Source organism: Mizuhopecten yessoensis, unplaced genomic scaffold (assembly GCF_002113885.1).
Source record: "Mizuhopecten yessoensis strain PY_sf001 unplaced genomic scaffold, ASM211388v2 scaffold6863, whole genome shotgun sequence".
Taxonomy (NCBI): Eukaryota; Metazoa; Mollusca; class Bivalvia; order Pectinida; family Pectinidae; genus Mizuhopecten; species Mizuhopecten yessoensis.
In genome coordinates this window covers 1,295,682-1,323,672 of record NW_018406762.1, presented here as the reverse complement: position 1 = coordinate 1,323,672, position 27,991 = coordinate 1,295,682, and the positions used below count along the sequence as shown (strand labels likewise).

General features: G+C 36.3%; 3 protein-coding genes across 4 annotated transcripts; 2 read left to right on the top strand and 1 right to left on the bottom strand.

Moving 5' to 3' along the window:
- Nucleotides 1-41: 41 nt before the first annotated feature.
- On the bottom strand, nucleotides 42-27,758 carry LOC110452787. 2 transcript variants are annotated; one of them, XR_002463226.1, is made up of 4 exons: nucleotides 27,449-27,758; nucleotides 26,972-27,115; nucleotides 24,300-25,689; nucleotides 42-206 (listed from the first exon to the last, which is right to left on the bottom strand). XR_002463226.1 is itself a non-coding variant. In XM_021501462.1 (3 exons), exons 1-3 carry the CDS (start codon nucleotides 27,510-27,512, stop codon nucleotides 25,421-25,423), a joined length of 477 nt encoding a protein of 158 aa, XP_021357137.1. In that variant the 5' UTR covers nucleotides 27,513-27,758; the 3' UTR covers nucleotides 23,460-25,420. The 2 variants fall into 2 exon arrangements, 1 of the variants encoding a protein (XP_021357137.1); XM_021501462.1 differs by lacking the exon at nucleotides 42-206 and having other exon boundaries at nucleotides 23,460-25,689.
- Nucleotides 5,094-6,707, top strand: LOC110452773. The gene has a single exon (XM_021501450.1). It carries the CDS (start codon nucleotides 5,094-5,096, stop codon nucleotides 6,705-6,707), a length of 1,614 nt encoding a protein of 537 aa, XP_021357125.1.
- On the top strand, nucleotides 19,234-21,100 carry LOC110452785 (transcription intermediary factor 1-beta-like). The gene has a single exon (XM_021501461.1). The coding sequence runs from the start codon at nucleotides 19,301-19,303 to the stop codon at nucleotides 20,315-20,317; it is 1,017 nt and encodes a 338-aa protein (XP_021357136.1). The 5' UTR covers nucleotides 19,234-19,300; the 3' UTR covers nucleotides 20,318-21,100.
- Nucleotides 27,759-27,991: the final 233 nt, after the last annotated feature.

Sequence of the window (27,991 nt, the reverse complement as noted above, 5' to 3'; positions counted from 1 at the left end):
ATCGCTCTCTGATGTTTGGATATGTTGTCATATCATAAATTTATATCGATTTCTTATCTTATAATATAGAATTCAATTCACCAGATAAGTGTTCGTGAGTCGTTCAGATGTTATAGTTAAAGTGAATCCAGCGTCAAACGCACCGAGAACTAAGAACCTAGCCCAAACGGAATATATGTTTTCTCTTTGTGACTTCACATCACAACCTATATGCTGTCTGAACTGACTTCCATTTCATATCCATGAGAGATTCACACTAAAACATAATGTAAGATTGGTAATTCAAACTAAATATATTAATTGATGTTATAATTAAATTGAGAACATTAACATAATAAACAAACGCTGAGGACAAATTTGAGCGGAATTCAAGTATTGATGACACATTTCAGGGGTATAAGAGAATGTATGACACATTTCAACCGTGCGCAAATATTTATGACACGTGTTAGACGTACACAAAATGATTGAAAGAATAAAAGAATTAAGGACACATTCCAAAGACGCATAAGAAACATGTATTGAATATCAATGGAGGGAGGCAATCCTTATAGAAAAGTTTACGATGGGGCAATGGAAGAAAAAGAGGATGCAGTGCATATAATTATCATTGATCAAACAACATTCGCATGATTAATAACGGTTTCCAACTATTTCGTTGCAAATGTCAATGTCAACATTGAACAGATGACAGAGCAAACAGGATAAGAGAAAAAGAATAATCCAATTATTTTGGGATAAAACGGGAAAATATCCACCATCGGGAAGGAGTTAACAGTTTTTAAGATACCGCAGTTGCCAAACACTTGGCGAGCGTCGTGTTTGACTACTTAGGAATCTTCTCTTTCGGTCCTAGATTCCCTATCTAAGACCCAAAAGGACAAATAGTAAATGATTATCACACTAGGGCAGACGTGGATACACCTCGCCATGATAAGGGATTCACTTTATTAAACCAAAAGGGGCGAAATATACTATTAATCTCACGTAGATGTCCAGCGTATGACACATGTATAACATACATAAGATACCCGAATAAATCATGTTTTGAAAAACATAAAGGTTAAACTTATTAACACTAAAAAACGATTGGAAAATAGTAATTATTTAAATCTTCACAATTTTTTAACTTGATGATTAAGAGCTGTAATAATGTATGATTTAATATTTTATTAGTCATAGAACTTTACGTGCAGGTGGATATTGTGTAGTAACTGGAAAGAGAAACATATTTTCTGTTTGTCTCCCTTTCCTCGAAGTGGAAACAATGTATCTTATATCAATATCTAGACAACGTTCTTTCTTGATTTCCGGATTACGGATTTACAAGGTTCCGTAATATATGTCTTACACCAATTAGAGACTAATCCGTGTCTTTACAATCCAAACAGTGCACACCACGAGAGAACTGGAAACAAGGGAGATAATTTCGACCGAGGAATGTGCAGAGTTCGCTCCCCTGTCGCCGTATCGATTGTTGAGTTCCTGGGCCGTCAAGCTGTTACACAAGTACGTATTACATGAAAATGTACACTGTCGGTGTGTCCAGTCGTCTAAGCACGTGTTGGAACGAGGGGCGGAGGATGGAAGACAGTTCCGGGTCACTGACACAAACTCGAGTGAACCTACAGAAAACGGACATTGTGTGTCAGAAATTATCTTCATTTATATTTTGCTTCTGATGCGATTTTGAATGCATCAACTATGTGCAGGTTTCGTTATGCTTGGTCAGTGTGGTCTTTTAAACCACTGAATGACGCAAATAATAACGAGTAAACATATATTTGACGCAAAAATATCCTGTCATCATGGTTATAGCACCTAGCGAAGCTGTTACTGGCTGTAGATTTGTATAGTTTTAATCGTGATGCCATGACTTCATGACGTCACTAATCTTAATTTGCATTGTTACGTCATAAAACAAAAAGGATTAAAGTGAAATGTCGATAATTATTATTTCATTTGTCAGGTAAACCAAATTCGTGATTAATTGAAACATATGTAGATTAAGTGATAAAGAGTATCTTATATTCGTTTAATTTTCATATAAGATTCATGATGCTCACTTATTCTAATTATAGCTCGCTAGATTTCGTTTAATTTGGAAACTCTTTTAAAACACTGTTGTCATGAATCAGAGATTCTGATTGAAATTGGCTATTGATGTTGATTGTGGTCTCCGTGTTCTCGGAATTTTTCCTCTTTATTACAACTATCGGTTAGTACGAAATAACGATGGCGAATAGAATGATACTGAACGCATTTGATAGTTCATTGATATTATATGTTGCTACAGACTTTTTTCATAAATCTCATAGAAATGTCAACTTGTGTAAGATCCTTAATTAAAACCACAGAAAGACCTATTTGGATGGAACCAGACCACAGAAGGACATTTTCGTACGGCCACAAACAAAAAAAGACTGATTTAAAAAAGACAAAAATACTGTATCGTGAATTTATTTCAATGAATGACTCAACTTTCTTTAAAGCATAAAATAGCAAAATAGATATAAAAAAAAAATATGGGACTTACTTTTGAGGAGCTGGACATCGAATGTACACACCCGGTCGTTGGAGCAATTGGTATGGACACTTGCTGTAGGTAGCAGTGTACAGTAGAGGGTTGTGGCCATGGGTGATATTTTTGTTAAATGGCTAACACCTGTATAATGATATGTAAAAGAAATATAAAAATAAAACTGTACTAAAATTGGTATAAGCATGATGAAGTGGGATATGTGAGCTTCACATTTGTAAAAAAGAGAGAAGATTTTTTTGGTTCGAGAATAAAAATTTTGGCCATAATCCGAAAGGTTGCGTACACATGAAAAGCTAGCTTTACAGGAAGTAAAATTTTGACAACAGCACACGACGCAAAATTGCAAAAACAATAGTTTTACAACTTTACTGGGACCCAGATAATTCTGCAACCAGGTAGGTAATCTTTAATTTCAGACAGAGCTTAGAAAAAAAATACTAGTTGCGGGGGTCACATTTTGGGTTAAAAATAGCAATTTTTGGCATTTTTTGGCATTTTTTGGTAATTTTTGATAGGGTAACCATTGTTTTCACACAAGTGACATACATAGAAAAAAGAGGTTTATACACTTCTCAGTACTTTATATGTGTTGTAAATGTAATGCAGTTTACAAATATATATACATGTATACATGTGTTGTGTAGGGTAAATCCGCTGTGTTTACATTTCCTCGACATGTGCCTTGTTTATCAGAGTCGGGCCATTTCTACTGTATTCTGCTACCTTAGACGTATCGTCCACACAATTGATGCCCATTTTTCCGTCTGTAGGTGCGTTATATCCACAGATGAAACATAGCCGGGCTGTAAGAAAAATAAATTGTCCATCAAATTTAACTAATTCCCAGAATATGTTTTGTATATTGTGTTTACTGCAAAAACTTGGATTTTAAACGTACAGATTGAAAGTTTTCTCACTAGGTATTTCTGCAATAAAGTCAATTGTTTCCACATTTGGATTTACCATTTAGACAGTCAAGCCAAAACCGATATATTTTCATTACACATACTTATATATATCACAATAATTTTTTCCATAATTCTGAGCTAGGGTTTATATTGAGCAAACTGAAATAGTACCAAGTATATGAATGAATGTGGTATCTAATTTTACCTTGGCTGTATGTTAAACAGATCACCAGCGGTAACAGTATCCATCCACCTGTACGCCGCTCCATTTAAATTTTAAAATTAAGCAAGCCGTCAGATTGCTACATGTTTTACTACGTAAATAGAAAGTCAAAGTTGCATAGGTATATATCGACGTTTTGTATATATATCATGTCAATTTCCTTGTTTGTACAATAACTACGAAAAAAGTGGTCTTTTTTAATGAATCTTACATTGATAATTTTTCACGCGTTGCTCTGACGTCAGTTTTTAATCAGAATGATAAAAGTTGGATAATGTGACACATATATTACTGACCATGCGGCTTTAATGACGCTATGTGTGGTTGAGATAGTGAATCATATTCCTTATATAAATCGCGGTGACACCCTAATGTTCCAACTTCCCTACAAATACAAAGGAGGCAGTTCCTACAATGAAAATAAATGTTATTTTTCCAACTTGTTCCTAAATGTGGCAGTAATGATTTTTTTTGTTTTCATTTTAAGTTTATCTCGGAAACAGTTGAAAGTGATATATCAAGTTTCTATAATTATTTTATTTTTTGGAAAAAAATATCTATGTCGTCACCTGCTCTATCAAAACGCTGACCATTACATAGTTTATCGGACTTAAACTCTAGGTTATTTATTAATCAATGGTGAAATAGGAAAAAAGATATGTGCATAATTTGTGCATTAATTACAAGGGAGATAATTCATATAATAAAAATATATCATTCAATCATTTTAATTCCAATGCATTTTGTTGTAGCTGTTGATATTTTTATCTCATTAAATGTTTTCTAGGCAATATTTCAAGATCAACTAATAAGGAAACCTTTTAGGAAGGGAATCGCATTTTCTTTCAATTCAGTGAATACTTTTTTATATCAATTATTAAAACTGAAAAAAAAACAATGAAAACATTGAAGGTTTTATTTTATTCAAAAAATACGGGGTAGGGGAAACCCAAACTGCTTCTCTGAGATCAAAATATAATTTGAGGACTTTTAACTTACAAAATCTAGAAGAAAAAATATTTCATCAATTGTGAAAACAGTCAAATACTTCGGATAACACCATTTGGAATCACTTATTACGTAAAATGTGTATGTTTGAACGACATTAGCAAAAGAACTGGCAGAAATATATATCATTTCCTTCATATTTGAAATTTTCTCCTATTCTCTTTAAAATAACGTATGTCTCAAAACAATCAAGTCAGTCGAACATTTTGACCTTTCACGAGAGCAAGTCCTTTAATTTTTGGTATCACGCCAAGAGTCAAGGACATAATATGTCTATATCGTTATCGGACTTATCACGTGATACATCCGTGACAAGGAAGTGTATAGTTAAAGTTGTACTGACATTAATGCAGAAAGAATTGTATTTCTCTGCAGGTAAAGCATTAACGTGTTTAATCAAGTAACGTATACTATGGCAGGAAACAGACCCGTACGCATTGTTCAGGAGCCCGTAACCTTCACTTGTGCTTTATTTGACAGTGAAGACGGGGTAAGATGGTATTGCAACCATTGTCAGGAGAATTTATGTGACCGGTGTAAGGAATTCCATCAACGAGGAAAGAAAACTCAAAACGACGACGTCGTACCGATAGGAGAGGCTAACCGTCAGGGCGACAAGCCTGTACCACAGGTATGTAAAATCCATCCCGGTAAACTGTATGATCTTTTCTGCTCGGATTGCGATGCGTTGCTTTGTTTAATATGTTTATCTAAAAATCATAAACACCACAACTGGAAACTTTTGGAAGACGAACTGTCTGTCAGAAAGGAACATTTTAAGAAACATAAGACAACGATAGCTGATAAAATAGCACATTTCAAGAACGTGACGTCAGAGCGACAACGCGTGAACAAAACGTTCAAAGACAACATTGATACAACGAGGAAAGAGGTAAACTCTCAGAGGACTAAGTTAAAGGCAGAAGTAGATTCTATCGCGGAAGCAGTGCTGACCGATTTAGCATCTTTAGAAAAAGAGGAATCACTGCTGTACAAGAACGATATTAAAAATTTAGAGAAAAATGTCGAAGAGCTGACGTGTCTGCTTGAAAAGGCGGAAGTGATTGATACATCTAGTGTATTTATTTTTCAAACAGAAATGTCATTGAGGAAAACTTTGCCCCTGTATGACGTTGAGGTGAAATTCGGGCTACCGAAACAACCAAGCTTTGTTACCGGAAGTATCGACCACGTTCTGTTGACGAAAATGTTAGGGGAATTGCACGAGTACGAGAAGATAAAAATCGACAGTAATAACGTTCAACGTCTTTCTAGGTTTACTGTTACTCAGCTAAAGAAAATATCAAGCATCTCTCCTGTTGACGACAGGCACGCGTGGTTATCAATAGACCATAACCGGGGTCTTGTACTGGTCAACAGGGAGGGTGTGGTCAAAGAGACAGTTAAACTGGACTTCTGTCCGTACCGAACCACCAGTGTCGGAACAACAGACATACTTATGACCAGTAATCCACCTAGTACATTTGTATATAAAATATCACTAAACAACAAACTATTGACAACATTTGCTGACATCAGACCACATAAAGCATATGACATCAGCATCAACGAGAAGGACGAGGTGTTTGTTAGTACAGGTACACCAGTCATAGTGGTTCTGAATCATTCAGGTACGATTGTGAGGAAGGTGCCGTGTGGAACGGATGGGAAGTGTATTACATGTTTGTCGTCAGGAAACATTGCAGTGTCAGACCATTTTGATATATCAATCATAACAGACAGTTTTGGTACAACCAAATACAAATGGTCTGGTGAAAACAACAGCAGTTCAAAGCCAATTATTAGGAACCTGTTTAAGATGTCACGTGACAAGTACGACAGACTGTTTGTACCAGACTCCTACAACAATCAGGTTTATGTCCTACCGGGAGATAGTACACAAGCCACGTGTCTCATTAATTGGACATTCCTTAAGGTGAATGAACCTACAGCGGTGGGTGTGGACACGTGTGGGAACGTATGGATCGGGTGCGTGAACGGTAAGGTACACGTGATCAAACTGTAACATGAGGATACAGTAAATGATGTATACTTGACCTCGTAGTACAGTATTACTTTATGTAAATATCATCACAAACAATTCGCCAATGTCTGGTGCATGAAATTACGTTCGAATTTCAATTCATATTATAAAGACATTCAAGAAATTGATCAATCGGTGTTAATGACATCTGTACCAAAAATCATTTAAAGGTAATTCGGTTTTTGAACTGACAGGTCCTTATCATTGAACTGATCAACTAATTCATTAGTGAGCTGCACTGAGGGTTTTGTTTTATTTATTTGTGGGATTAGGTATTGTTATTATTTACTTGCTTTATCAGGATTTATTTTGAAATTGTTCATGTCATCTTAAGGTAAAGATCGAGTACCATCAAGTTAAGTTGTCTTGTTATAATTGTCAGAATTATCAAATATTTGTTTAAAGTATTTTTGCGACATGTAATTAATTATATGCACATATGAAGAAGTAGTTAGAGAAAGACAGTCACTTTGTCAATATTTAAGAACATACTATATAAAATATCTCCAGTAAGTTTTGTTACTCGAACAGTTCGTTTCCAAACAATACAAACATGCACATCCAGGCTATTAAATGGTTTTAGATTTGTACATATTTTTTTTTATCTCTGTTCAAAATCCATCTGCTTTTTTCATCTTCTATATATAACGGATATTACTTCAAGTCAGACAAACTTGGTGGAAGATTATTTAGGAGTGTAACTAATGCAGTGGTACCGTTTATCAGCCCTGGAAAATGTCATGATAAAATCTAAGGCACAAATGTAGCTGTTTGATTGCTCTCAGGTAACAAATAACAATCGCTAGGCTGATACTTGTCCTTAGAAGATGACAGAGAAGAGACATTTCAAAGCCAATCAACTTTAGCGTTACGGTGCCGCATACATATTTAAATGTACGCAAAAAGGATCAGACTGGTCTACTTGTCTGGTATCAAACCCGGATTTGTAACTGGAATAAGAGAGGAATGACTAGTATCAAATCCGGTTGTGTAACTGGAATAAGAGGGGAATGACTGGTATCAAACCTGGTTGTATAACTGGAATAAAGAGGGAAATTGCTGGTATCAAACCCGGTTGTGTACCTGGAATAAGAGGGGAATGACTGGTATCAAACCTGGTTGTAAAACTGGAATAAAGAGGGAAATTACTGGTATCAAACCCGGTTGTGTACCTGGAATAGGTTGGGAATGACAGGTATCAAACCCGGTTGTGTACCTGGAATAAGAGGGGAATGACTGGTGTCAAACCTGGTTGTATAACTGGAATAAAGAGGGAAATTACTGGTATCAAACCCGTTTGTGTAACTGAAATAAGGGGGCAATGACTGGTATCAAACCCGGTTGTATATCTGGAATAATAGGGAAATGACTGGTATCAAACCCGGTTGTGTAACTGGAATAAGAAGGGAATGACTGGTATCTAACCCGGTTGTGTAACTGGAATAAGAAGGAAATGACAGGTATCAAACCCGGCTGTGTAACTGGAATAAGAGGATAATGACTAGTATCAAACCTGGTTGTGTAACTGGAATAAGAAGGGAATGACTGGTATCAAACCCGGTTGTGTAACTGGAATAAAAAGGGAATGACAGGTATCAAACCAGTTTGTGTAATTTGAATAAGAGGAGAATGACTAGTATCAAACCCGGTTGTGTAACTGAAATAAGAGAGGAATGATTGGTATCAAACCCGGTTGTGTAACTGGAATAGTAGGGGAATGACTGGTATCAAACCCGGTTGTATAACTGGAATAGGTGGGGAATGACAGGTACCAAACCTGGTTGTGTAACTAGAATAAGAGGGGAATGACTAGTATCAAACCAGGTTGGAAAACTGGCATAGGTGGGGAATGACTGGTATCAAACCTGGTTGTGTAACTGGAATAAGAGGGGAATGACAAGTATCAAACCCGGCTGTATAACTGGAATAAGAAGGGAATGACTGGTATCAAACCCGGTTGTATAACTGGAATAAGAAGGGAATTACTGGTATCAAACCTGTTGTGTAACTGAAATAAGAGGGGAATGACTGGTAGCAAACCCGGCTGTGTAACTGGAATAAGAGGATACAGACTGGTATCAAACCCGGTTGTATGACTGGAATAAGAAGGGAATGACTGGTATAAAACCTGGTTATGTAACTGAAATAAGAGAGGAATGATTGGTATCAAACCCGGTTGTGTAACTGGAATAGTAGGGGAATGACTGGTATCAAACCCGGTTGTATAACTGGAATAGGTGGGGAATGACAGGTACCAAACCTGGTTGTGTAACTAGAATAAGAGGGGAATGACTAGTATCAAACCAGGTTGGAAAACTGGCATAGGTGGGGAATGACTGGTATCAAACCTGGTTGTGTAACTGGAATAAGAGGGGAATGACAAGTATCAAACCCGGCTGTATAACTGGAATAAGAAGGGAATGACTGGTATCAAACCCGGTTGTATAACTGGAATAAGAAGGGAATTACTGGTATTAAACCTGTTGTGTAACTGAAATAAGAGGGGAATGACTGGTAGCAAACCCGGCTGTGTAACTGGAATAAGAGGATACAGACTGGTATCAAACCCGGTTGTATGACTGGAATAAGAAGGGAATGACTGGTATAAAACCTGGTTATGTAACTGGAATAAGAGGGGAATGACTGGAAGCAAAGCCGGCTGTGTAACTTGAATAAGAGGATACAGACTGGTATCAAACCCGGTTGTATGACTGGAATAAGAAGAGAATGACTGGTATAAAACCTGGTTATGTAACTGGAATAAGAGGGGAATGACTGGTAGCAAACCCGGCTGTGTAACTGGAATAAGAGGATACAGACTGGTATCAAACCTGGATGTGTAACTGGAATAAGAGGAGAATGACTAGTATCAAACCCGGTTGTATAACTGGAATAGGTTGGGAATTACTGGTATCAAACCTGGTTGTGTAACTGGAATAAGAGGGGAATGACAAGTATCAAACCCGGTTGTATAACTGGAATAAGAAGGGAATGACTGGTATCAAACCTGGTTGTGTAACTGGAATAAGAGGAGAATGACTAGTATTAAACCCGGTTGTATAACTGGAATAGGTGGAGAATGACTGGTATCAAACCCGGCTGTGTAACTTGAATAAAAGGATACAGACTGGTATCAAACCCGGTGGAATAACTGGAATAAGAAGGGAATGACTGGTATCAAACCTGGTTGTGTAACTGGAATAAAAGGGTAATGACAGGTAGCAAACCCGGTTGTGTAACTTGAATAAAAGGAGAATGACTGGTATTAAACCTAGTTGTATAACTGGAATGAGAAGGGAATGACTGGTATCAAACACGTTTGTGTAACTGGAATAAGAAGGGAATGACTGGTATCAAACCCGGTTGTGTAACTGGAATAAGAGGAGAATGACTCGTATCAAACCCGGTTGTGTAACTGGAATAGGTGGGGAATGACAGGTATCAAACCCGGTTGTGAAACAGGAATAAGAGGGGAATGACTGATATCAAACCCGGTTGTGTAACTGGAATAAGAGGGGAATGACTGGTATCAAACCCGTTTGTGTAACTGGAATAAGAGGGAAATGACAAGTATCAAACCCGGTTGTATAACTGGAATAAGAAGGGAATGACTGGTATCAAATCTGGTTGTGTAACTGGAATAAGAGGAGGAGGATTAGTATCAAACCCGGCTGTGTAACTTGAACAAGAGGATACAGACTGGTATCAAACCCGTTTGAATAACTGGAATAAGAAGGGAATGACTGGTATCAAACCTGGTTGTGTAACTGGAATAAGAGGGGAATGACAGGTAGCAAACCTGTGTAACTTGAATAAAAGGAGAATGACTGGTATTAAACCTGGTTGTATAACTGGAATGAGAAGGGAATGACTGGTATCAAACCCGTTTGTGTAACTGGAATAAGAGGGGAATGACTGGTATCAAACCCGGTTGTGTAACTGGAATAAGAGAAGAATGACTCGTATCAAACCCGGTTGTGTAACTGGAATAGGTTGGGAATGACAGGTATCAAACCCGGTTGTGTAACTGGAATAAGAGGGGAATGACTGATATCAAACCCGGTTGTGTAACTGGAATAAGAGGGGAATGACTGGTATCAAACCCGTTTGTGTAACTGGATTACGAGGAGAATAACTGGTATCAAACCCGGTTGTGTAACTTGAATAAGAAGGGAATGACTGGTATCAAACCCGGTTGTGTAACTGGAATAAGAGGGGAATGACTGGTATCAAACCAGGATGTGTAACTGGAATAAGATGGGAATGACTGGTATCAAACCCGGCTTTTTAACTTGAATAAGAGGGACGTTTCGTAGGTTACGATAACTTATGTCCAGTCTTTGCTGTATACTCTGTAACAATAAAATGGGTTTTTAAAAAGTCAAATCAGAGTTACAATCAGTTTGGTGCTCTTAAATTCTTGATGAGAAATGAATAAGATGTTGATGTGTTCATTACATATATTTTGCGTAATTCAGACTCCCATGAAATATGTATATCCGACTTTATGTAGAGATTTTAAATGCCATCAAGCAGGGTCGTACTAAATCACATATCAAGGCGATCTTTCAAAAAACAGACAATACAGACAAGCGGACAGACGTGATGGACATATGGACGAAAATGACGTTGTTTTTAGTTTGGGTTGTCAACTGTTAGCCGGTTAACCAAATAGTCGGATATGTTTTTACCCCTTTAAGGAGCCCCATGCTTCCCTGGTTTAGACCTACAGATTATCCATAGCTGCGACCAAAATTGGAAAGTTTTGTAATAAGATCAGTGTTTAAGGTGACATGATAAAGTTGTTTTTGTACTCTATTATACAGATTGACAGAGATATCCCTACAGCACCATAGTAATACCGATCTTTTTTAAGGGAAGCCAGAATACACAGTTGTGAAATATAAACTGTTAAAGGTACATGTAGAACGCGATTTTACATGCGAGATATAAATATAATATGACGAGTCTACACTTGATTGTCGATCAAACTTTGTAGTAAATAACGATATTACCACATATGATTTGTGTACAGATAACTGTAATTGAGTCCCGGCTTACTGTATTCCGACATTTGTTGTCTTTTAAATATACTTACTGAGGTTACATTTAATCATTTCCTTGGTTTAGCTTAAATACGCGTGTAAACTATCATGCTAATTGATATTTACATGTAAATATGCGATGTAAATATGTTTTAAATGGGGCACTTGCTAAACATATAACGTATTGTCGTTGTTTATTGTTTGATTACAAAAGTAATGGAGCACATTTCTTTTGTTTGATGAGGCATTTTACTTTTACAATACAAATAAATGGTACCTATTCTAACTTTTCGTTTAAAACAAATGTGTATTTTGCTGCATGTTTATTGTCATGAGAGGTTGCAATGTCGACATGGTATGATATATCAATCATAGTACACAGATTAAGTACAACTAAATTTAAATCGACTGGTGAACTCAACAATCGCCAAAAGGTTCGTAGTAGGAGTAGCCATAATATATAATAATAATTATAATATACAACATTTATATAGCGCCCTATATAATTTGTAAAATTACTCTAAGGCGCTTTACAACATATGGATAACAGTAATGGTTATAATTGTGAAAACAAACAACAAAGGCTTGCAATCACTTTCATATATTTAACAAGCAATGTGCACATAATTGAACAAATAAAAGGGTGGTATTTACATGACGTCTTTGCAAAGATTCTAAAATGCAGACGTGAAGAGGTGAGTTTTTATGTCCCTCTTGAACTTGGCCAGGGTATTCGACTTCCTAATAGCAGATGGTAAGCTATTCCACAACGTAGCCGAAACCCTCCCAAAGCATCTGTTTCCGTAGGTCACAGTACGAGATTTTGGGACACACAACAAAGATTCTGACTCCGACCGCAGTGATCTTGACGGCTGATACAGGGTAACAAGTTCCTGTAGGTACTGAGGAGCTGTTCCATTCAGTGCCTTGTATGTGTATACCAGAATTTTGTACTGCGACCTGTATCGTACAGGTAACCAGTGCAACGAATAAAGCGCAGGTGTGATGTGCTCTCTCTTTCGAGTACGAGTAACTAGCCGTGCTGCAGTGTTCTGAACCCTCTGCAGACGACTAGTTAGTTTGTCAGATATACCACAGAGCAGGGCGTTACGATAATCCAACCGAGAGGTAACAAGTGAATGCACCAAAATCTTGCATGCATCTGCAGTTAGAAACTGCCGAATACAGCCGATGTTCCTGATCTGGTAGTAACAGGATTTGGCAATAGCGTTCACTTGTTTCTCCATGTTCAGAGAACTGTCAAAGTATACAGTGTGACAAGTACGACAGAGTCTGTGTACGCGACCTGAGGAACAATCAGGTGTATGTCCTTTACCAGAGACATGGATCGGTAACCCCTAAAAGAGTGGGTGTGGACACGTGTGGGTCGATTGTCGCGACGGTACCGTCCCAGTCTTGGACTGCAACATGAGGAACCTCGTGGTACAACAATATCTAGTGTGTAGATATAACTTCACAACGATTAACCGATGTATGGAGTATAAAACATCCTCAAATATCGAATCAAATTGTAGAGACTATGACCGTTATGATGTTATATGACATCGGTTATCGGTCAGACATAAGTCATTAGATTGTTTAACCGACAAAGATAATTAATCAAGTATTGATTTTGACTGAAAGTGTTTTTTGTGTGTTTTGTTTCGCCCTTTTTGTCATTCCAGAGTTGTTCGGGTAATGACCGACGTATTTTAAATCAATATTTGAAGCGTTTACCTTCATGTACAGATTTATATACATCAATGCACTACGCTGTATTAGATATCGTCGTGATATACACATTGATTCTCCACAATAGCATGTCCTTCTAATCCTATAAAGCGGTCTGTTTTTATTTTAAAAGACACTCAAAAATAAGTGGAAACGTTATCACATAGTTACATATACACTCTCACACATTCGGAACACTCAACCAGAATAAAATCTACCTTCTTGTTACCAAATACATCCAAATGGTTCTATTATAGGTTTGAAAACCAGATGATTGTTTCGATTATCTAAACATACCTGTACAAATATGTATCTTTGTATAAGAAAATGTGCCAAAACAAGGCTTTATTTAGCGTATTGAAATTTGGAAAGAGTACAAATATAGTGCGTGAAAGTATTACATGATAAATGTGAAAGTTATACATTACATGTATTACATGATGATTTGTGTTCACATAAATGTACAATAAACATGAAATAAAGTATACAAAAATCGATTTCGAAATAAATTATTGTTTAATGTACTACAGCTCTATCTATAAGTTGTTAGCGCATAGTTATCACGATTTTGTATGGCATGCAGTTTGTTTTCACAACCTTATAATAAATACAAATATCAGGTTTTTGCTTGCTGGGCTTTATTTATTAAAAGTTTTCCTTCATTATTGGTTTAATAATAATAATTTACAGCATTTGATAAAGCGACCTATCTAGCAAACATAAGCCACTCTAAAGCGCTTTACAGAACATAGATATACAATTAATACAATTAGCATATACATTAAGCAATACAATTTTGAGGAATGCGCAGGAGCTTCCTTATCAGGCGTTAACTACTAGTCCTATGTCCCCTGGCTAATATCTCCCTATGTGTGTATGCCTGCATTTGTGCTGGATATGTAATGTTTTCTGTTTGTAGTGGGACCGTGCTTCAAACGGCATCATTTATAATGCCACCTCACTTGAATGCTACAGCACAGATACCGCAACATCCACCCCAGACCAATTTATACTCCACCTGGGTTTTTCCTTTCTCTTGTGTATTTTAACGTTTTCATATACGTTTCAAAAATGAAGTTTCCTTAATCACGTATAACGGTTCAACCTCTAATTGCTTCATTAGGAATTGTTAGAAAATACCAGTGTGAACGCTGCGGTACTGCGGCGCTGATATTTGGCCTGGGGTATCAACATTGATGTAGGGAAGTCAACAAAGAACACGACGGAAGTCGTGACAGTTTCTTTTCATTTGTTTGGATGTTTTTTGTTCTGTTCTGAAGTTTTATTTAATACAAAAATGTTCAAGTTAAACTTGATGTGAAAGTGTTGAAAAATTAAAATAATTTTGAAATAATTGCCTATATAAAATACCATTGTTTTGTATGGACCGATATGGACCACAATGTGACAACAGATTTCCTCCCTGCCTCTGTTCTAATTGTCTTGTCTATTATATAACGTGTCAATTAGGTGACGCCACGATAGTTTTTGTCGTTGAACGAGCTGTACTATATACATTTCGATGACGGACGTTCACACGTTCGAAACGTAAAAAAAGGTCATCGGATTGTTTTCAACAATAACGGTGAGACTTAAGGAGAAGTAAATGATATTTGGTGACTTCATAACAATAGTAAAAACAAACTGATGACGTCACAATAGTGAACAAATGATGACGCCATCTAAATACAAAAACACTAATATTGGTAGAACAATGCTTTGTGGAATTATTACATGCAAGATCCTATGTGGGGATTAACACGACCATGGATGGATATTTATAAACAGTTTCCTTTTTCTTATCGTTTTTCTCGTTTCATCTCTCTTGGGATTGAGTCCCCTGTACCAATAACGTTAATAGGTAGGGCTATGTAGTTACTGACTATTACATCCTTCCTATTTACAAAATTGATACAGAGGACTTGGTGTGCATACCATGGCCATCACATATCATAATAGTATATAATGCTCGCACTAACTCGTTAAATCTTTCACCAAAGTGGCCGGTTTTGATTCCGCGATCGGACGTCGAAAGGTATGAACTCACATACCTTACCACGTGGGTTTTCTCCAGGTACTCCAGTTTCCTCCAAAATTGAGACCCCCACACGTTAACATCAGGTAAAATACGAGTTAAATATGGGTTTTAATCACTTGTTTTATACTTATTGTTATATGAATGAAGTTTTATATTATGAAAAATCCAGTATCCTGACTATCCACTCCTGACATCCTGGAGGAAAGGATCATAGTGTAGCACCCTGTCATCTCTGCCAGAGTCAGCGTACACAGCTACCACCATGATTTGTGAGTGTGTTTCTCCGACCAAGGCGGTACGTTTTCTTTGTAAAGTCGAGTCATATCTATTACGGTTTGAAATAGACAAAACACGTCAATAATTTTCACATTTACATTGTGTATATGAAAAAGTAAAATACTCAAATAGGATTGAGTCGCAAGTAACAGCAATAACACGATGGCTCAAATATATATATATATAACAAATACAAAGAGTGTCTTATTACCTCCTTAGCGTTTACACCTCTTTAGTAGGCCAAACGAAACGCAGTTACGTTGCAGCCTATTGTCAACGCCTCCGAAAGCCTGTGTACAACTACAATCCTAGCATTCTGATTGGTCTATGTCTTCAAACAAGTTACTAACACCCCCTAGTGTTGAAATGTGTAAACGGTCTATCATAAAGGTATTGCCGCCATTACTCAAAATGTTTTTTTGTATATATACAATTTCTGCGAGACAAACAATAAATAAACAAGAAGCTTGCCCTATCAAAAATGTTACGCATTTCTGACACTTTTCATATTGACACACACGTCAAACATGAACATACATTGCTCTGGTTTACGTTAATTCTCCGATACGTGACAATATGGCGGGGCGAACTGGATTATGGGATGACTGACTTCGTAGTCCATAGTGCTGACTTTCCGGGAAATTCAAACTGCTGATTTTTGTTTATAAAAAATGAGGAATGGTATATCAATCATCAAAAAAGTCATCTCAATATAATTTTATATTCCACATCGCATAATCCTACACGCTTTGAATCACTTGTGATACATATTTATGCCATGAATGGCGAGATAAACTTTGCACCGTCCAGTCGCCAGTCGGTCAAACCAACATTGTTATTGTGGATTTGAAACATTTAATTATTATTTGAATATCATTTTCATTTGTCAATATCGATGTATAACTAAATTTAAAAAATCTTCGGATATAAGAAAAAGAAACAGAGCTTCCAAAATAATCGTAAAATTTCTTCTGACTTCTTCGGAGATTCACTTTTTCTGCTGCTGCTGAAGAGAGCTGACATCGACAAAAGGGGCTTGTATAGACTTGTATGATAAAATTAGCTTGAAATACCTATATATATAAAGACATTATGTATAGGTATTTCAAGCTAATTTTATCATGTAAGTTTATACAAGCCCCTGTGCATCGACTATCAACTGCTCTCATTTTACGCCTAAGAAAAGATCTTTTCAGACCGTCAGTAAGCACAACCATATGTCATGTTTGTAACTGAATACTGTAAGAATGCATTTTTTAATAGCAAATATTTTTCAAAACGATGGAGAAGTGAGGATATAGACGTTTTACGTGCACTTTGCACACATGGCCGCCCTGACATTATTTATATTGATCACACAGACAATATGTCTTTTAATCAACTTTACGGAGCAAGGAATCTATGCCCTATACTTATATAGAACTTTGAGTCAGCAGGTATTTATTTCAATGTTTTGAATGATAACATTTTAGTGTACCTTGTACATTCAGTTATTGGCACGTCGGCTATGTATATCGGACCCACGCGCGCAACCAGTCGCCATGACACTTTTCGAAGAACAAACAGCCTATTCTGTTTATTTGCACTTAGTTCTTCATTAAAAAACATATTGAAAAGAAATCAATAGTAAATATAGCTTATATAGAACACTTAATACCACAACATGGATAGCATTTTATGTACCCTTTAAAGTGTACGCGGAATGATTTGCAATATTAAGTTTGATAATACACCACTCCATAAAACAGAAAGTGGAGAAAGCGCGAACGCCATAGCGACTCTCGTTTCAGAGAAATCACGATATTTCTTGAAATCTCCCCTGTGGCCCTACAGCGATGACCCCGTTTCGGTGTCCCAGACCTGTGACATCACAAGTTCAACGCGGTCAACTCAGCCCTATTAGATTTTACCAAGGAAGCGCGATATGTACCGTGATATATGCGGCCTGTCATGTGATTAACAAAGTTTTCATCGGTGTCGGGAAGGGCATCGGTGTCGGGAAGGGCATGGGTGTGGGGAGGGGCATCGGTGTGGGGAGGGGCATCGTTGTCAGGAAGGGCATCGGTGTCGGGACGAACATGGGTGTGCAAGGTCCGCTCCCTCCTCCGGGTACTTATATCAATATATTGCAATAGCAAAATATTTCCTGAACATTTGAAGTTGGAAATCACGAATAGTCATTTTGATTAAGTTTTTTTATATCTGAAATATCCAGAAACACATAGTTTAGCATTTACAAAAGACATCAGTATAATTTGTTTGTCTCAATCAAACAATTGAAAGCAAATATGCCAAAAAGTGTCAAATGCAGGAACAAATATCAAGATAAAGAAACATATTTCTTTGTTTCAAAACAAATGACTAGTTGTGCTACAGTTTTAACAACATGATACATTGAACTGACATCTAACAAACTCAACAAACCAGAAACGTTCTTTGTTTTTTCATTGACGATATATATATTTATGTATGATTTTGTTACAAACAGGGGTATATAGGATATATAATAAAACAGTAGTATTTTATCTATCTGAAACTAAGTATATAAACATTATGCATCACAACTTTGTGACGGCATGGGTCTTTAGTGAAAAGTGGGGAAAATTAACACGCATCTGTACCATTGTACAAAGGTTCGTTACATGTGTCTTTAGTTCACATAGGCTACACTGCTATGGGTAACAGCATACAGGGGTTCATTACGTATATCTGTAATTTACATAGGCTACAGTGCTATTGGTCACAGCATACAAGGGTTCGTTACATATGCCTGTATTTCACATAGGCTACATTGTGAATTTCAGACATTTGTGACGAACCCCTGTGCATAAACTGTGTTTGTTACGTCAAATGGCGCTAACGGGAATTTTGTGACACTTATGCATCATTACAAGGCTAGTTTTGGCGGCGACCAACTCGTTATATCTAATGTACATGTATTTGGTAAAGGGATGACATAACACAAATAAATGTGATGCACCTTTCAAAGTATGTAATACATGAAGTATGCAAAACATAAAATTACAGTGCATCATACAGCTTCTTCGTCCTCCTAAGACTGAATTAAGTTGTAGATGTGTCCTCCTGATGCTTATATCTATTTATATAACCTGTCTGTTATCAAACACAGTAATGAACAATAACAGGCAAATATTATACTTCATCAAATATTCTTCACTTAACATTCTGTTTCGATAGTTTAAATATTGGTCGAAGTTACACAACTCAAGTACAAACCACAACTTAAGCACACATGTACGTACACACATGTTATGATGGTTACGTAAGATAGCAAGCTCTGTCTTTTAGATTATTTTTTACCTAGCGCCAGGAGTCTAGGACTTTTTATACTGTTTGTCGATTACGTCACGTGATATACCCGTAACAAGGAGGTGTATAGACAAAATTGTACCGACATAACAAAATGGTGGCAGTTCACAGTTTGTTTCTAAAATTCTAACGTATTCCGTGAAAGTACCAACACCATGGCAAGTAACAGATCCGTAAGACGTGCCCAGGAACCCGTTACCTACACGTGTGATTTGTGTGACAGTGAAGACGGGGTACGATGGTATTGTAACGATTGTCGGGAGAATTTATGTGACCGGTGTAAGGAAATCCATACACGCGGAAGGAAAACCAAAAACGATGACGTCGTGTCGATAGGGAAGGCTACCCGTCAGGGCGACAAGCCTCTATCAGAGGTATGTAAACTACATCTCGGTAAACTGTGTGATATGTTCTGCTCGGACTGCAACGAGTTGATTTGTTCGATATGTTTATCTAAAAATCATAAACAACACAACTGGAATCTTTTTGAAGACGAACTGTTTGTCAAAAAGGAACATTTTAAGGAACATATGACAACGTTAGCTGATAAAATAGCACATTTCAAGAACGAGACATCCGAGCGACATCGCGTGAACAAAACGTTTAAAGACAACATTGATACAACGAGGAAAGAGGTAAACTCACAGAGGACTAAGCTAAAGGCAGAAGTAGATTATATCGCGGAAGCAGTGCTGGCCGAGTTATCATCTTTAGAAAAAGAGGAATCACTGCTGTACAAGAAAGATATTCAACGATCGGAGAAAAATATCGAAGAGCTGACGCGTCTGCTTGAAAAGGCGGAAGTGACGGATACATCTAGTGTATCCATATTTGAAACGTCATTGAGGAAAACTCTGCCCCTGTATGACGTTAAGATGAAACATATTTCACCAAAACAACCAAGCTTTGTTACCGGAAGTATCAACCGAGTCCCGTTGACAAAAATGTTAGGTAAATTACACCACGAGAACCAGTACGAGAAGACAGACATCAACAATAAACACGTTCAACGTCTCTCTGAGTTTACTGTTTCACAACAAAATCGAATATTCGGTATATGTCCAGTCGACGACAGTCAGGTATGGTGTGGTCATAGAGACAGTAAAACTGGTCTTCTGTCCGGACATGATCACCATGGTCGGGACAACAGACATACTTATGAGCCGTTTTAATGATAGTACATTTGTATATAAACTATCACTACACAAACAACAAGTGACAACATTTGCTGACATCAAGCCACATGAACCACATGACATCAGCATCAACAAGAGGAACGAGGTGTTTGTTAGTACAGGTACACCAGACATAGTGGTACTGAATCAGACAGGTACGATTGTGAGGAAGGTGACGTGTGGAATGGTTGTGGGGTTTATTACATGTTTGTCGTCAGGAGACATTGCAGTGTCGGACGTTAGTAATGTATCAATCATAACAGACAAATCTGGTACAACCAAATATAAATGGACTGGTGAACTCAACAACGGTCAAAAGGTTGGTAGTATGAACCTCTTTAATCTGTCACGTGACAAGTACGACAGACTGTTTGTACCAGACTACAAGAACAGCCAGGTGTATGTCCTACAGAGAGATTGTACACAGGCCACGTGTCTCCTGGACCAGAAACATGGAGTGAGTGGATCTAAAGCGGTGGGTGTGGACACGTGTGGTAACGTGTGGGTTGGGTGTGTAGACGGTACCGTACACGTGATGGGACTGTAACACGAGGATATAGTACATGGTGAACACTTGACCTCGTGGTACAATACTACATTATGTAAATATCATCACAAACAATTCATCAATGTCTGATTAATCCTCTCAAATATCGATTAATTTTGTAGAGATTTTCGAACAATTAATCAATTGGTGTAAATGACATGTGAAAAACATCTTGAAGTTATAAGGTTTTTGAACCGACAATGCCTGATCATTAAACTGATCAACGAATTAACTAGTGAGCTGCACTGAGGGTTTCGTTTTATTTATTTGTGGGATTAGGTATTGTTATTATTTAAATAGTTTTCAAGGATTTAATTAGAAATATTTCATGTCATCTTCAGAGAAAGATTGAGTACAATAAAGTTAAAATAACTTATTATAATTGTCAAAATGATGAAATATTTGTTTAAAGCATTTTTGCACCAAGTAATTAATTTATGCACACATGAAGAGATAGAAGGGGGGAAAGAGAACGAATCAGACAGAAAATCACTTTATCAATATTTAAGAAATTATCTGCATTAAGTTTTGTAACTCGAAAAGTTCGTTTCCAAATAATACAAACGTCCAATTACATACTATTAAATGGTGTTATATTTGTACATTATTTCTTATTTTCTATTCATGTAGAAAACACAATTTAAGTTGAAACTCTTAAAAGTCTTTTTATTTGTATTACTGCTGTGTCTTTGTATAGTTTGTTATCTATTTGAGGGTAACAATTAGTTAACTTCCATTATTACCACTGTTACTGATGTAAAAAATTGCTTTTAAATGAAATATTCTACTACGCTAATACTTCCATCCAAGAAATTGGCACCGAAATTGAAGTCCAATGTATGGGACGAAAAGTCTATGAAAATAAGAGATTCCTACGTAGACAGGGAAGTAACTCGAAGCTAGCACTATATATAAAGGTTTTTCTTAATGTTCAGATCGTATATCAGTGTTCATTTTGCCTTATTTTATTTTTATTTTATTTTATCTTATTTTTCTTTCCTGATCTTATTATTTAAAGCATAATGTTTCCTACTCGAATATATATTTCTTTTCGAGAATGTCGTCGTGGTATTTGTGAAATACACTAAATATTTCACATGGGTTTCAATGCTCCATCTTTATCCTAAGCTGCTTCAATATTTGATGGAGGGGGGGGGGGGCAATGATGAGGTGCATCAAAAATTATCTTAGTTGAAGTGAATTTCTAAACAAATGTTATTGTCTTTTGTTCCGTTTTAGTGTCATAAAACGCACAATCGTTCTACGATTTGCCTGCGATTCGTACATTTTTTAGTCGCAGCTAGATCGTATCCTGGTCGCAGGCCGGGTGTGACTGATTATGCATTTAAAGCAATTATTTAATAAGCGACAATTCTGTGAACTGAAACAAATGAAGAAAAAACTCATGATCAACATTTTTGTTAGTTTACTGACGGATTAGACTGACAAGAATCTACACGAACAAACTAGAAATTAAGTCAGAAGTATTTAGTTTTTCCGCCTTTTTGTCAATATTTGTAATATAATTGTTTACGCCTTTGGTATGTGGACGTGATATGTAAACTATCAATCGTCTCGGAAAGCGAACAAATAATAACTAGCCAAAGAAATTAAAAGCGTGAGCGCGAGTTTTCCAGTTCATTCAAAAAGTCGAAACATCAAATACGTTGAGGCCCCCTCGATACTCCAGGAGTTACGCTCACTTACGATCACTGCAGCCGTGGACTATGTCATAGTGGAATTTAAAGCACGAAGGTAGCTGTTTGGTTGGTCTCATGTAAACAAAAGACCAATTGCTAGGGAGATACACGTTCATTGAGGATTACTGAGTGGCGACACCGACGTCAATTTTACCGTTACGGTGCCACACGACTATTTTGATGTATATCAAAGGTTCATACTGATCTATTTCTATCATTCAGAAGGTCGCACGTACGGAGACTTCGATGTTGTCATGACATATTCCAGGGAGCGCAACACCTTGAGTATCGAGACTATATTTGCAAGGAAACAGTTGACATAAATGATTTTGGTTAAATTTAAATCCATAATTCCTACAAAAACTTTTTTTATTTATTTATTTGCAAATCAACTTTAAAAACAAAAATCATTTTTTGACTTAAATGGTGTTCTATCCTTTCTAAATATACTTACATCCAAGTCTGTAAGCCAATTCGCGTTGCGTAATTGTTAGTTACGAAGAGGGCAAACTTTAATATGTTTTGGACAACACTTCACTCAGGCAAAGGCAGCATCTTCGTTATCAAATTGTTCCAAACATCAACTCGACTGAGTTTTAATTTATTTATTATTTCTAAATGACTGGTATCAAACCCTGTTGTGTATCTAGAATAGGAGATGATTTTGTAGGTTACTATAACTTGTGTCCAGTCTTTGCTGTATAATTTGTAACAGTTAAAATTGTTAAAATCAAGTCAATGCTCTAAAGCTCTACACCAGAAATGAATCTTATTATTGATGTGTTCACATAATAGTTTTTGCGTAATTAAGACTCCCATGAAATACTAGAATATCTAAAAAAAATCACGAATCTGTGTATATAATTACAAGACAAAGGCCATGTTTATGAAGATATCTTTAATACCATAAAGCAAAGCCGTACTAAATCACAAATCAGCGGGATCTTTCACAAAACAGACATTACAGACAAGCGGACAGACGAAAATGACATTGTACTTTAATAGTAATATGTTAACATGATAAAATATCATCAATTGCTATCACTCCCAAATAGTTTAACTATCACATCTAGTACATTATACAATATACAAGTACAATAATTTTATGTTAACGGTTTTATTAAAGGTTGAACAAATATCATCACTTAATATCAACAGATAGTATAAACTAATACAACAATAACCAGATATATGTAAAGGCATGATTTATAGGAATAATTTTTGATGGTTGAACATGTAAAAAAACCATATTAAACTAATATCACTATTTGATGTTTTGCTTGTTTGGATATGTTGTAATATCATAAATTAATATCGTTTTTCTTATCTTATAATATACAAGTCAATTCACCAGATGAGTGCATAGGCAATAGTTATTGATGGTTGAACAAGTTTAAAAGTCAACAAAGATCGCTTTCTGAAGTTTGGATATGTAGTAATATCATAAATTTATATCGTTTTTCTTATCTTATAATATACAGGCAATAGTTATTGATGGTTGGACATGTTTAAAAAGTCAACAAATATCGCTCTCTGATATTTGGATATGTTGTCATATCATAAATTAACATCGTTTTTCCTATCTTATAATATACAATTCAATTCACCAGATGAGTGTTCGTGAGTCATTCAGATGTTATAGTTAACGTGAATCCAGCGTCAAACGCACCGAGAACTAAGAACCTAGCCCAAACGGAATATATGTTTTCTCTTTGTGACTTCACATCACAACCTATTTAACGGCATATGCTGTCTGAACTGACTTCCATTTCATATCCATGAGAGATTCACACTAAAACATAATGTAAGATTGGTAATTCAAACTAAATCTATTAATTGATGTTATAATTGAATTGAGAACATTAACAGAATAAACAAACGCTGAGGATAAATTTGAGCGGAATTCAAGTATTGATGACACATTTCAGGAGTTTAAGAGAATTTATAACGCTTTTCAACCGTGCGCAAATATTTATGACACGTGTTAGACGTACACAAAATGATTGACAAAACATAAGAAGAATAAAAGAATTAAGGACACATTCCAAACACGCATAAGAAACATGTGTTGAATATCAATGGAGGGAGGCAATCCTTATAGAAAAGTTTACGATAGACAGAGGATGCAGTGCATATAATTATCATTGATCAAACAACATTCGCTTGATTAACGTCAATGTCAACATTGAACAGATGACAGAGCAAACAGGATAAGAGAAAAAGAATAATCCAATTCTTTTTGGATAAAACGGGAGAATCTCCACCTTCGGGAAGGAGTTAATAGTTTTTAAGATACCGCAGTTGCCAAACACTTGGCGAGCGTCGTGTTTGACAACTTAGGAATCTTCTTTCTTGGTACTAAATTCCTTATCTACGACCCAACAGGACAAATAGTAAATGAACATCACATTAGGGTAGACGTGGATACACCTCGCCATGATAAGAGATTCCCTTTATTAAACCAAAAGGGGCGAAATATGCTATTAATCTCACGTGAATGTCCAGTGTAGGACACATGTATAACATACATAAGATACCTCAAAAAATCCATGTTTTGAAAAAGATAAGATTAAACTTATTAACATAAAACTGATTGGAAAATAGTAATTATTCAAATCCTAACAATTGTTTTAACTTGGTGATTAAGAGCTGTAATAATGTATGATTAATAGTTTATTAATTGTAGAACCTTACGTGGGATATTGTGTAGTAACTGGAAAGAGAAACATATTTTCTGTTTGTCTCCCTTTCCTCGAAGTGTGTATAATGTATCTAATATCAATATCTAGACAACGTTCTTTCTTGATTTCCGGATTACGGATGTACAAGGTTCCGTAATATGTCTTACACCAATTAGAGACTAATCCGTGTCTTTACAATCCAAACAGCGCACACCACGAGAGAACTGGAAACAAGGGAGATAATTTCGACCGAGGAATGTGCAGAGTTCGCTCCCCTGTCGCCGTATCGATTGTTGAGCTCCTGGGCCGTCAAGTTGTTACACAAGTCCGTATTACATGAAAATGTACACTGTCGGTGTGTCCAGTCGTCTAAGCACGTGTTGGAACGAGGGGCGGATGACGGAAGACAGTTCCGGGTCACTGACACTAACTCGAGGGAACCTACAGAAAACGGACATTGTGTGTCAGAAAATTCCCATTTATGTTTTGTTATTTAGTATTGACTAATAATTAAATCTTGCTGGTAGCAAGCATTTTAATTGGCTTAAAAATTATGTTATCACTACATAACGTAAAAAAATGACGTTGCCTTTTGTAACGCCGCGTTTGATTTGCTTATACAGGGGCGTAACAATTTCTAAGAGAAAGGAGTCCATCAATAAAAGTGGATTTCCTCATGGATTGTGTATAGTAGATTAAATTATAATAATTAACTGTTTTATGTTACGGAGCTATAACACAAAAATCCGGAGTGGACTCTCATTATAAACCGCTTCGCGATTTATTTAGAGTACACTCCGTATTTTTGTGTTAAACCTCCATAACATAAAAATATATTCAAGTTAATCCTTAAATATCTTCGGATGCGTTAAGAATGCATCAACTACGTGTTTCGTTATGCTTGGTCAGTTTGGTCATTTAAACTACTGAATGACGCAAATAATAACGAGTAAAAATATATTTGACACATAATTACCCTGTAATCATGGTTATAAAGCCATTTTCAAAAATAAAATTTTTAAAACACCTAGCGAAGCTGTTACTGGCTGTAGATTAGTATGGTTTTAATCGTGATGCCATGATTTCATGACGTCACTAATCTTAATTTGCATTGTTACGTCATAAAACAAAAAGGATTAAAGTGAGAAGTCGATAATAATTCGTGATTAATTGAAACATAGGTTGATTATGTGATAAAGAGTATCTTACATTCGTTTAAATTTCATATAAGATTCATGATGCTCACTAATTTTAATCATAGCTCGTTGAAATTGAACATTCTTAACAATTTTGTCATGAATCAGAGATAAAAGCAACCTCATACTTCCTGATTGAAAATAGCTACAGATGTTGATTGTGGTCTCCGTGTTCTCGGAGTTTTTCCTCTTTATTACAACTACCGGTCTAGTACGAAATGGCGATGGCGGATAGAATGATACTGAACGCATTTGACATCATTGATATTATATGTTGCAACAGACTTTTTTCATAAATCTCATAGAAATGTCAACTTGTGTAAGATCCTTAATTAAAGGTCTAAATTGAAAGACCTATTTGGACGGAGCCATACCACAGAAGGACATTTTCGTACGGCCACAGACAAACAAAGATTGATTAAAAAAATCAAAAATACTATATCGTGAATTTATTGCAATGAATGGCTCAACTTTCTTAAAAGCATAAAATAGCGAAAAAATAAAAATAAAAAAAATATGGGACTTACTTTTGAGGAACTGGACATCGAATGTACACACCCGGTCGTTGGAGCAATTGGTATGAACACTTGCTTTAGAAGTATCGTTCACACAATTGATGCCCACTTTCCCGTCTGTCGGTGCGTTATATCCACAGATGAAACACAACCGGGCTGTAAGAAAAAACAAATTGTCCATCAAACTTAACTAATTCCCAGAATATTTTTTGTATATTGTGTTATGTCACTAGTGGTTTCATGCGACATTACTGCAAAAACTTGGATTTTAAACGTACAGAAAGTCTTGAAAATCCCATAATGAAAGTTTTCTCACTAGTTATTTCTGCAATAAATCACTTGAACAGTCAATCCAAAACAGATATATTTTCATTATACATACTTACATATATCATAATTATTTTTTTGCCCACAATTCTGAGCTAGGGGTTATATTGAGCAAACTGAAATAGTACCAAATATATGAATGAATGTGGTATTTAATTTTACCTTGGCTGTATGTGAAACAGATCACCAGCAGTAACAGTATCCATCCACCTGTACGCCGTTCCATTTTGGTTTTAAACGAAAATTAAATAAGTCGTCAGATGGCCATTACTAAGTATATTGTCGGAAAATCTAACAGAAAGTTAAAGGCGCATAGTCGTAAATTGACGGTATATAAAAACCTTGTACTTTCATGTTAATTTCCTCGTTTGCAAAGAAACGACTGACAAAGTAGTTTGTTTTAGAAATTAACTTTACATGAATTATTTCACATGTGTTATTCTGACGTCATTTGTTAATAAGAATTATAAAAGTTGGGCTATGCGACATATATCTGAAATTTATAATACCGGCCACACGCCTCTAATGACGGAAAGTGCGTGTGAGATAGTAGGAGCATAATCCTTATATAAATGGTGGTGACACCCGAACATTCCAACTACTCTACAAACTCGCCTACTCCATATCGACCGGTAGTGAGGAGATAACGCGTACAGACCGTAGTTACCCTGATAAAGCATCGGGACGTGGGTAGATTACACAGAC